The 11,850-nt window shown below is 36.2% G+C and overlaps 1 protein-coding gene across 1 annotated transcript; it reads right to left on the bottom strand.

Annotated features, from left to right (window-relative positions):
* Nucleotides 1-858: 858 nt before the first annotated feature.
* Nucleotides 859-1,635, bottom strand: LOC140890173 (uncharacterized). The gene is made up of 2 exons (XM_073297931.1): nucleotides 1,414-1,635; nucleotides 859-1,143 (listed from the first exon to the last, which is right to left on the bottom strand). The coding sequence occupies exons 1-2, from the start codon at nucleotides 1,633-1,635 to the stop codon at nucleotides 859-861; spliced, it is 507 nt and encodes a 168-aa protein (XP_073154032.1).
* Between the last annotated feature and the right edge of the window lie 10,215 nt (nucleotides 1,636-11,850).

Genomic DNA, 11,850 nt, shown 5'->3' with positions numbered 1-11,850 from the left:
AACATGAATAAGGCATAAGATTAATACTTGCACTTAAGTCACATAACGCCTTGTTAAAAAATGATTTTATGATAGTGCATGGAATTGAAAAGCTACCGGGATCCTTAAGTTTCGGAAGGATTTTATTTTGTAAAATAGCAGAACATTCCTCCGACAACTTCACAGTTTCAAAATCCACCAATTTTCTCTTGTTAGACAAAATATCTTTCAAAAATTTTGCATAACTGGGCATTTGAGCCAAAGCATCTGCAAATGAAACTGTCCATATCCGGTTCATCCTTCAGAACCCTATCACACCCCGGATCTGATGAAATAGGATGAATTGAGACAGTATTTTGTAAATATGTAATTATCTTGAATATATTAACCAGTTCTTTCTTTTCCAATCGAGTCTGCCTGTTGGGGTGCTTCCTCTAGCCTTTTTTCCTTGAGTGGCTCACTTGCTTCCTCATCCTCAGTTTTCTTCTCCGCGGTCTCTGCTTGCAATCTAGTGACCTCCAGAATAGCATTGACATCCTTTGGATTCTTCTCAGTATTGATAGGCAACGATCCTGCTGGCCTAGTTGACAGTTGTGTAGCTATCTGGCTCATATGTGTTTCCAAATTTTGCAACATTGCCTCCTGATTCTATAGACGAGTCTCAGTACCCGCTACATATTTCATCATGATTTCTTCAAAGGAGGGTTTTTTCTAGACTGGCTTTGATGTGTTGGCTGTAGGATTTGTAGCTTTCCATGAGAAGTTCGGATGATTCTTCCATCCTAGATTATAAGTATTGCTGTACAGATTGTATGGCTGTCTCCCTTGATTTCCCATGAAATTCGCCGCATCAATCTCAAATACTTGCTGTTCCTCGGGCTATTGAGTTTGCACTTGATTGGTTGGAGCTGTCTGTATAATTGCCATCTGATGAGTAAGAGCATCAATTTTGACATTCAGTGCTGTCAGTGCATCGAATTCTAGTACTCCAGCCTTTTTCTCCTTCTTAACATCTGGCCATCGAATGTTGCTTTCAGCCATTTTTTCAATGATTTCCCATGCCTCTGTTGGTGTATTCCTGAATAGGCTTCCGTTAGCAGCAACATCCAACATGAATCGAACAGATTGATCAGCCCCGTTGTAGAAGGTCTGAGTCTGCTGGCTCTGAGTAAGATTATATTGAGGACACATCCTCAACATCTTTTTGAATCGGGTCCAAGCCGCATGTAGAGATTCAGCTTCCTTCTGCCTGAATGAGATGAGGTCAGAAAATAGTTTTGCCATCTTCGTGGGAGGGAAATACTTGTTCAAAAAAGTCTGAACAAGTTGGTTCAATGTAGTGATAAAACCCGCATACAATTCATCCAGCTATTCAACAGCTTTGCCTTGCAGAGAAAATGGGAATAATCGCAGTCGCACTGCATCAGATGTTACCCCATTAGCCTTAAAAGTGTCGCAGATTGACAAAAAACGCTCCAGATGAGCGTAGGGGTCTTCCACAGATGTACCCCCAAATATTGCTTGCAGCTGAATCATCTGAATGATTGAAGACTTCAATTCAAAATTATTCGCCTCCACAGTAAGGCGAACGATGCTAAAACCATAGCCTTCAGTAGGTGGACGAATGATGTCTAGAACAGTTCTGTTGTCTGCCATTTCTTCTTCTGATTCAGATTATGTTTCAAGTTCAAGATTGATAGATCTCTTGGCCTTTCGGATTCTGCTGAGCGTGCGTTCGATCTCAAAATCAAGTGGTAATAGCTCCCTGGATCGAATGCTATGCATGCACAACAGATAGTACCTGAAAATCACCAAGAAATAAAATTCAGAATTTACAAAAATAAACAAAGTCTAATCTCAAGCGAAATAAAAATTCTAATATCAAACAGTCCTCGGCAACGGCGCCAAAAACTTGACCGCTAAAATCGGTGTGATAAAAATCAACTGGCAAGCGTACCAGGTCAAGTTATAGATAGTGAATAAAATCAGATGTCGAACCTACATGGACTGTATAAATATGACTACAAGAATATAATTATTCCTACTTAATCTAGACTAATCAAAAAGAGTGATGAAGAGTCAGATTTTAAACTAAAAAATTAAATTTCAAATAAAATTCAACTCAATGAAAATGCAGAAGAGATTTTTAGATTAAAATTTAATTTGGAAAAAACTCGATCAAGGACTCACGTAGGTACCAGACAAATTATGTAACAAGTAGTCGATTCAAGACTCAGATTTAATCTTAATTCACGGGAATTTTCCTAATTTGTTCAAAAGAATATTTCTAGAACAATCAAACCTATTCAAATATTGACGGATTAATCTTTCGTAATTCTAATCAAATTTGAATGCATGACGAACGATTAAAATTCAGTAAACACCTAAACCGCACATTGAAACCGAATTCTATTTCTAGTCGGTTTTAAAATATGTTGATTATCAAAGTGATCAAAATCGATACCTCCTCTGTCGACTTGGAATCGATTAACATGCAAACAAATAACTGGCCAGGTAATTCACAAGAGAAATATAAATCCGATAATCAATAAAATAAAATAAAATCTGAAAATTCTTAAATAAACATCCAAGTATTCTACATAAATTTTCTGGCCCAATCACGTGGCCTTGATCGAAAGAGAAAAACTACTTAAGGTTCAACATAATTCAAAAACAAAATTTTTTAATCCAAAACATCAACTAGAAATCAAAAATAAAAAGAAAAGATGAAAAGTAGAATCAGAAATGATGATCCGCCGCCTCTTGCCTTCAAAAATGTTGTGTAACCCTTATTCTGATGAATAGATTCGTATTTATATGCCCAAGGGTCTTCAAAAGATGGTATCCTTCCCGAGCAAGAGTTTCCAAAAATACAAATTGTGCATGCTCCGCTCGCTCGAGCGAGACACTTTCTGTTCCGGAAATTAATTTTCTCGCCTCGCTCGCTCGAGCGAGCAACTGTCTGTCTCGATGATCACTTCTTCTCTCGCTCGAGCGAGAATACTTCTGGAAAATTTCTGTTCTCACGGCCTCGCTCGAGAGAGTATAATTCTGTCCAAATTTCGGATTTTTTTTGAGTTTCCCTACAAAATGGACCAGGAAGAGTATTATGCAGCCAAATGCATTAAAGATGCTAATACTAAAACTTGTTGTGTAATTTTGTGCCCGCAAGTGCACGGTGTCAAGTTTTAATATAGAAAATGAGTCCAAGTCGATCCCACAGAGAATGAATAAAATAATATTATATTGAATATTTGCAACTAATCAAATTTTAATCCTATGTAGAGCTACGAGAATGATTTGAGTTATATCAAACTAAAATTTGCAATAAATAAAATTAATTAACGACGAGTTCGCAAGACGAAAATTCAATGAGAGACAAATTCTAGAGGTTCGACATCACTTAACCATCCACTAAGTTAATTCATAAAGAAATCTATATCATAAATTCTTCTAGTTTATTAGCCAAGAATTCCTATTATTTTCTACTACCTCTCTCGAGTGTCAAGCAGAAATTCGTATTCAATAGCAAACTCAATATCTCTATCAAAGTTCAATTATTAAATCCGATAAATAGCAAAAGAATTCTTCTATGACTTCTATGGAGTTATACGCCTCTCGAACAATATAAACACCAAAGATGTATTTTCCTATGTCGTATTCAAAATCTCCTCTCTCGATTGATAGATTCTAAATAAAATATCATTCAATCTATGGCCAGTAAATTAAAGCAATCAATTCAGGAAAACACAAATAAACCGAATGAATAATTCTAATATATCAATCAAAATATCAAAACATGGTTTCAAGTCAAGCTACGTCGTCCCTCTAGACAAAGAAATTAATTCATAATGAAAATAAAAATCAAACAAAGCATGTTCTTGAACATCATTCAAAAATTAGGAGAAAGAATGAAATAAAAACGAAAGTAGATGATGCTTCTCCGTCTCCGGTAGTCGCTTCGTCCGTGTTCGTGCCAAGAATGCTTCTTCTCCCTTTTCCTTGGTCTCTACCCGTCTCTACCCTTCAAAAACTCCTGAAAACCCTCGATAATAATCTGATATATGCCAAAGAGTCCTTTTAAAGTTCGAGACTAAAAGTTTCTAAAAATACGACACGTCAGGCACGGGTGCGCCGGTTCCGGGCGCGGGTGCGCTACAGCGCATCCAGCTCGCACAACATTCTTGCAAAAATCATAACTTGAGTTCTAGCCGTCGGATTGAGCTGAAATTTTGACACCAGATTTAAAACATCCCAAAATTCATTGTGAATGGTGTAGATTGGATTTGAATGTATCTATCAGCTCCAGAAAGTTTGTAAACTTGCATCTCCGTAATTAATTTTTCCGTCTCTTCTCGTTACTTTTCCTCTAATCCTTGCATCTCACAAAAAAAACAACAAATACGCATAAAATCTACTCGATACATCACAAAAGCCAAGTCATATCATATGCAAATTAAGTGCATAAAATGCACTTATCAGTTTCCCTACAAAATGGACCAGGAAGAGTATTATGCAGCCAAATGCATTAAAGATGCTAATACTAAATAAAACAACAACAATAACATATGAATGCATGAAAAACAAACACAAAAATATGCATATGAAATACATTTATTAATGGTGCGGACTGCTATGAAAGTGAAGCAACAACTCAAGAGAAGAGGGGCTGGTCAAAATTTGTCAGCAGGAGGATCTTCGACTTCTTGACGTCAAAACGTTGCAAAACGAGAGTATGGCAAGGCGGTGCCCAAAAAATAATTCGACACCAATCAAGAGACACCAAATCAAGGAGTGTAAGATAAATCTGAGACTCCTATTAATCTTTCTAGAGATATTAAATGCTTTAGATGTCAAGGTGTTGGTCATATTTCTAGCCAATGCCCAAATAAAAAATTTATGATTGTTATTGTTTGTGGTGAAATTGAATCTGAAAATGAGGAGGATGTTGAGAATTATGATGACATGCCTGCGTTGGAGGATCCTGATCATGAGGGATATGGTGCGGTTGTTGGAAAATTGTTTGTGACTAGGAGGATTTTAAATGCTCAACAAAAAGAGGAGGACGATAGCCAAAGGGAGAATTTATTTCACACTCGTGAATAAAAATATGTGTAGCCTTATTATTGATGGTGGGGGTTGCACAAACGTGGCGAGTTGTGAGCTTGTGGAGAAGTTTTTTTTGCTTACTTTAAATCATTGTCAACCATATCGTTTATATTGGTTTAATGATTGTGCGGAGGTGAGAGTGACCAAGCAGGTATTGGTTTCCTTTTTTATTGGTAAGTATGTGGATGAGGTATTATGTGATGTAGTGCCTATGCATGCTTGTCATATTTTTTTGGTAGACCATGGCAATTTGATAGGAGAGTGGTACATGATGGGTTAAAAAATCGTTATGATTTTACTATGAAAAAGGAACCTATTGTATTATTTCCTATGAATCCAAAGCAAGTATTGGAGGATCAAATGAAAAAAAAAGAAAGAAGAGGCCGAAAGAAAGAGTGATAAAAAAGTGAGAGAAAAAAAATGATAAAAAAATTGAGAGAAAAGAGGCCGAAAAGAAAATATGTATGACCCAAAAGAGTGAGTTGAAAGATCTTATGCATACACATGTTCCACTTGTGTTAATCGTATATAAGGAGGTTCTCCTAAGCGCAAGTGATATAGCAGGAAATCTTCCGAGCAGTGTTGTCTCTCTCTTGCAAGAATTTGAAGACTTATTTTTGGATGAGCTACCTCAAGGATTACCACCTTTAAGGGGGATCGAACATAAAATTGATTTTGTACCCGGAAGTATATTGCCAAATCGTTCGTCTTATAGGAGCAACCCGGAGGATACTAAAGAGCTACAAAGGTAGGTAAGTGAGCTTTTAGATAAAGGTTTTGTGCGTGAGTCGATGTCAACATGTGCTGTGTCTGTTTTGTTAGTTCCTAAGAAATACGATTAATGGAGAATGTGTGCGGATTGTAGAGCCATTAATAATATTACAATCAAGTATAAGCATCCTATACCTAGACTAGATGATATGTTAGATGAGTTGCATGGTTCTAGCATATTTAGCAAAATTGATCTTAAAAGTGGTTACCATCAAATTAGAATGAGGGAAGGTGATGAATGGAAAACTAAGTTTGAAACTAAGAATGGTTTGTATGAGTGGTTAGTTATGCCTTTTCGATTAACTAATGCACCTAGCACTTTTATGAGATTAATGAATCATGTCTTGCGTGCACATATTGGGAAATTTTTTGTTGTTTATTTTGATGATATTTTAGTGTATGGTAAGAATTTGAATGAGCATGTGAAACACTTGATGTAACGTCCCAATTTCCAATCGGAGCGTTACTCACATACATGCTTAAAACAATTGGGGAAAATAAAAACCTTTGCGGAAGCCTCATCTTTTTTATTAAATAAGCGAATTAAAAAGTGCTCAAATAATAAAATAAACATTTAAAAGACTATGCCAAACATGGCCATCAACTAAAAATGTTTTAAACAACTTTCATTCAATAGCATTCGCACTCATGCATCGCCCGTTGGACCGACCCCTGCCTCTTCTTCATGTCCGCCCACATAATCATCAATGAATGGATCAACATCATCGTTACCTGCGTCATTCAAGTATAGTGATTCTAAAGACTCAGCAAGAAAATGCATAAAAAGAAGATTTTTCTACTTTAAAAGAGAAAATATTATTTAAACATTCATGCAATAAGCATAACTTTTATGTAGCAATAGCTTAAGAAATATTTGAGCTGATGAAGTATGAGTAGTGTGACAACGGTCATAATGAGCCATTCATATATTTCTATTGATCAACAAACATATGACATTACGTCTGTAACTTTCATTCTTTGGATAGCCGCTTCGGAGCTCATCCCGAAGTGCATACCTTGTATAACCATCCCGTGAGCTATGATTGGATAGCCGCTCCGGAGCTCATCCAGAAGTGTATACCCCATGTAATCACCACAAGACGCATAAATCATCAAAAATCTTTTCCATACATCGTAACGTTCGTCGTATCATATCATGCTTAATGCACATCATCATTATTCCTTCAAACGTAATTTTCATAAAACAACATCGTTCATGCATAAACCAATGTGAGAACCTTTCATGCATAAAATACTTCCTACATTTCATGATTTTCATGGAAGAATAGTTTTCATGAAGGTTGAAAACATAACTTACATTACAAAGTATATTTGGTCCACGTGAGTCGTTCCGTCCGTCACGGACATTCAAAATTTGAAATGTTTGCATAAAACCTCCTAAATATACTTAAGACATCTTAAAATAACATGAACATGAATTTAGGACCCTTAAAACGAAGGTTAAAAATTTTGGGACAGAGGCATTCCGGACCCTTGCACGGACCCCGTGCCAACATCCGTGCACAACAAAATTTCGAATTTTAGGGACAGAGGGAATATGGACCCCCTTCCGGACGCACTTCCAGGGTCTGGACATTCGCAAAATCAAAATTCTGGCTTGCGAACAACTTTCACGAAAATCAGATTTTTGGGTTTCTAATTCGGCCAATCTTCTTGAACCTTGGAAAACAATTCAAAACTTCGATTAACATTCAAATAACACCTCAAAACTCATTCATCAATCCATTAATTCAAATATTTGAATCAAAAATCCATACCGAACACACTCAAACTCAAAACTTGGATTTCAAACATCTAAGACCTTACAACTCATCAAACTTGTATCGAAAACATCAGGAACGCCTCACGTTTCACAATTAATCATATATATTCATGAATCATCAAGAAATATGCATAGATCATCAATCTTCAATGTTGTGAAATTTCCTCGCAAGCGTACGAGTGTCAAGTTTTAATATAGTGAATAATTCAGATATCGATCCCACAGGGAGTAAAATGAAAATATTTAGTACTTGTAATTAAAATAGTCTAAACTTTATCTAAAAAATCAATAATCAAGAATTTTGCAATAAAATAAATAATCAGATGATTTTAGATAGCACGCACACAACTTTCAGAAATAATCAATCAGAGAAAAATGGTCTAGAGGTATAGATTTCACCTGGTTTCAACAACAATCAATCATAATTAATTAATCTTCATGAATTCCAATCAATTAATAACCAAGAACACTTACGTATATTATTTCCCTCTCCCGAGCAACAAATAATGTTTATCAACTACAATTCAATTCCAAAATTCCTATTAAGAATTTATCGCACTGATCTAGCACAAAACAATGTTCTCTTTAAAAGCTCTGTTAAAATCATACACTCTCCCGAGCTGTATAAATAATTAACAGTGTATTTTCTAATGTCCTATTCAAAATCCCCTCTCCCGAGCAATGACTTCAAATAAATATAACAAATCAATTTTTGATCAGATAATTGAAAAGACAATCAATTCTAGAAAAAACAATCAATCTAGAAGAAATTCAATTCAATAAAATCAAAAATTCATGAAAGCGTCTACACCAGGTTCCATCCGACCTCTAGACTATAAAAATTAGTTCATAATAAAATTCTGAAAACAATAAATAATAAATTCAAACATGTTCAGAATTAAATAAAAGATAAGAAACAAATCCGTCGTCGACGCCGTGTCCGGACTATCAAACTCCGTCTTCGTTCTTCAGATTAAGCTCCAGAAATCTCCCAGAAAAATCACACGATCAAACCCTCTGATTTCTGTATAAAAGATTGTGGTGGCTCTCTCTTTTGTCTGATAAGAAGAATCCCTTTTATATCATATATGAAAAGCCCAATCAAAAAGCCCAAGAAAATAGAAAGTTTCCTTTCCGATAAAAATTTCCAATTCAGAAGTCCGCGACGCGCGGGCGCTTAAAAATCCAGGAGGGCGCGCATAGGGCTCTGACTTCCAATCTTCTCGCTTTCATTGACAAGCGCGATAGCGCTTCTCCTTCAAATCTTTAGCGCTAAGTTAGCGCTTTCCTTAAGCCAAATAAAGGAAAGCCCATCACTGTTCATTCTTTCTCTTCTTCTCTTCTTTACGTTTCTTCTCTTTTCTTCTTTCTCCATTCTTTACTCTTTAATTTATTTCTCCAAATAAATTCAATAATTATTCTTTTCTCCCCAAAATTCCACAATTCACTGTAAACACAAAAACAACAAAATACCCACATAAATCTGCTCGAAACAAGCAATTAACAATTAAAAGCATATATAAATTAAGTGTATAAAATACACTTATCAAATACCCCCAAACTTAGACTTTTGCTAGTCCCGAGCAAAACTATTAAATTCCAAAAACTCATTCTCTCAAAAACCAACAAGAATAGTCAAGAAATATTATGGAACAATGGCCTCAACAATGATTTCAAAAATATCAAATCCAATCATATCCAACCTACTAACACTTGAAAGTTTTAGCCAATCACAAAATAATAACCGCATAAACTCACAATCTCCGCAACTCAAGTTCAACACACTATTCTCCAAATTCAATTCAAACATTCATAGATCATGAGGACTTTTCAAGGATAACATAGGATCAAATATAGGATATAAATCAAAAACACTCACAAATAGGTAAATGCAAAGAATAATAGTGTGTGCGTGTTTAGATCAAAATTCATAATCATTAAAAGCATCAATCAACAGTCCATAGGCTAAATTCTCGCAACTCTTCTCCACTAGTATATTAGGCAACTGAGACTCGGTCAATAGGACTTAATTAGCTTATAATGTAAGACCTGGCTCATGGCTACAAATGAAGGATAAGAATTCAAAAATAAGGAGTAATTCGCATTCATGCTCTAATTCTAATTTCAACTCCTTTTTCATTCACAATTTCACTCTTTATTCCTTCACTTCATTTCTCAACTTTTTCACAACTCTCTCACAACTTTTTTCTTTCTTTCACAACTTTTTCAACCACATTTTTCAACTCTTTTTTTCTACTACCTTTTTTTTCATCTTTTCAACTCATCCATCACACCAATCCTTTTTCTCACAAATAAAACTAGGAGCGTAAAACATTTTAGCATTCAAATTACTCCCTTAAAAGGTAGGAAATAGTGTTTAGGCTAATTAGGTAGTCAATGTAGGACCTTGAAAATAATGACGAATGGGGGTATAATCACACGTTTACACGCATGCCATTCGATTTTCAATAAAACTCAAACAAGGTACTAAGGATAAAATAGTAATAGGTAGCTTGAAAGGCTCAAACGAATTCAGAAAAATCGCCTAAATCATTCCTAATCTCAGTTTTGCCCGTATTTCGCCTCGAAGAGTGTTCGAACTAGTTCTAGACAAGTCTCAATCCACAATTAAATCATACAAATTCAATCAGTGCAGAAAAAGAATAATCATCAGCAGTTAAAGATGATTTTCACAACAAATTCAGAGTTTTCTCGTACCTCAATGTACTAAAATACAAGTGTAGCTCAAATGGGCAACTAAGGATAAATTCAATGAAAATTAGGCCCAAAAATTTCAAACAATGCCTCAATCATATCTATGTCTGTATGTCTCAAAAATCAGATTCAAGTATTAATCAAAGAGTATATAGGAAATTGTTCATCCAATTGGTTCCATTTTTTCAAAATTATTTGTCAGATAGGTAGACAATCATGGATTTTAGTCATAGCACAAAAATATTTTTCATTGGCCATGCATCCATATATTTCTCAACTTCTTTTAAATTCAACTCAACTCAACCAAAAACAACTTAAACTCAACAAAAATTTTATAAAAATTTTATCTATGAAATTCAAAACTCAACTTTCAACCAAACAACCAAACAACTAAATCAAACTAAATCAAACATTGATTCACCCTCCAAAGTTAATGTAATCATTGTCCCTAATGATTAAAAATCAATAAAAAGAACAAGGGACTCATACCTTCGACACCGAGCATCAGGACCCGATGTTATCAAAATCAACTCCTCCAAAATAATTCCGCAGCTTTGTTTGCAAAAGGAAGTGATTGCACCAGTAATCACGATCGCGCATGAAGAGCTGCTGCATTGAGGAGAAGCAGCTGTGCGCAATTTCACTTGATGAAACACATAAGGGAAATAGAGGGACGCGATTGCACTGGAGTGAGCGCTGATGGGATTGATTGCTGCGCTTATGGTAGCAGCGTTTGCGCAGATGAAGAAACTCGTTCCATGCAGATGGTTACGCGGTTGGGGAGGAGTTTGGCGCGATAGCGCATGGAGGGGAAGTGGAGGGGCGCGATTGCGCTTATGGTTGCGCTGTTGGTTTGCGCAGATGGTGAGAATGGAGCGCGATAGCATGGATAGCTGCGCAGCTGGAGAGCGCCAATGGAGAGTGCTGGGATGCGCGTTAGCGCAAGGGGTAGGGCTATTGGTGGATGAGGCTGCGCGTTAGCGCATAGGGTGCGCTAATGGAGTGGTTGGCGCGATAGCACTTCATGTAGCGCCTTTGAGTTGCGCGATAACACTAGGTAGTGCGCTGTTCTTGAATAAGTGTGGCGCAAAGGAAGCGCGGGCGCTCAGCAGGGGTGGCGCGAGCGCGCCTTTAAGTCGCAAAATAACTCCAATTTCATCCAGGTAAGGCGCGGGCGCTCAGATAAATGGGGCGGGCGCGCCGTCTGCTCGACTTTGAGATTTCTAGAGTCTGAAATTTTTTTGAAAATTAAGAAAAATTAAGGTCAAAAATTTAAAATAAAAAAATACTTAAACAATTAAATAACAAAAATTAAATAAACTAAAAATAAAATAAAATGCTTGGGTTGCCTCCCAAGTAGCGCTTGGTTTATAGTCGTCAGCTTGACTTTCACCGTTGTTAGATCTTCCCTTTCTCTTTGACACGCCAAATAATTTCCACGAACCGCCTTTTAAATTTTTCTCTCTTTGTTGTGGCCTTCTTTGGTGGTAAAT

The sequence above is a fragment of the Henckelia pumila genome, chromosome 3 (assembly GCF_033568475.1).
Source record: "Henckelia pumila isolate YLH828 chromosome 3, ASM3356847v2, whole genome shotgun sequence".
NCBI classification, from domain to species: domain Eukaryota; kingdom Viridiplantae; phylum Streptophyta; class Magnoliopsida; order Lamiales; family Gesneriaceae; genus Henckelia; species Henckelia pumila.
This window is presented reverse-complemented; position numbering and strand designations above follow the sequence as displayed.

Excerpts from the sequence above, each read along its gene's own strand:
- LOC140890173 (XM_073297931.1), bottom strand. The coding sequence starts at position 1,635 with ATGGCAGACAACAGAACTGTTCTAGACATCATTCGTCCACCTACTGAA. Across the intron at positions 1,144-1,413 it reads ACACTTTTAAGGCTAATGGG|AGCCAGCAGACTCAGACCTT; the intron begins GTAACATCTGAT and ends AATCTTACTCAG.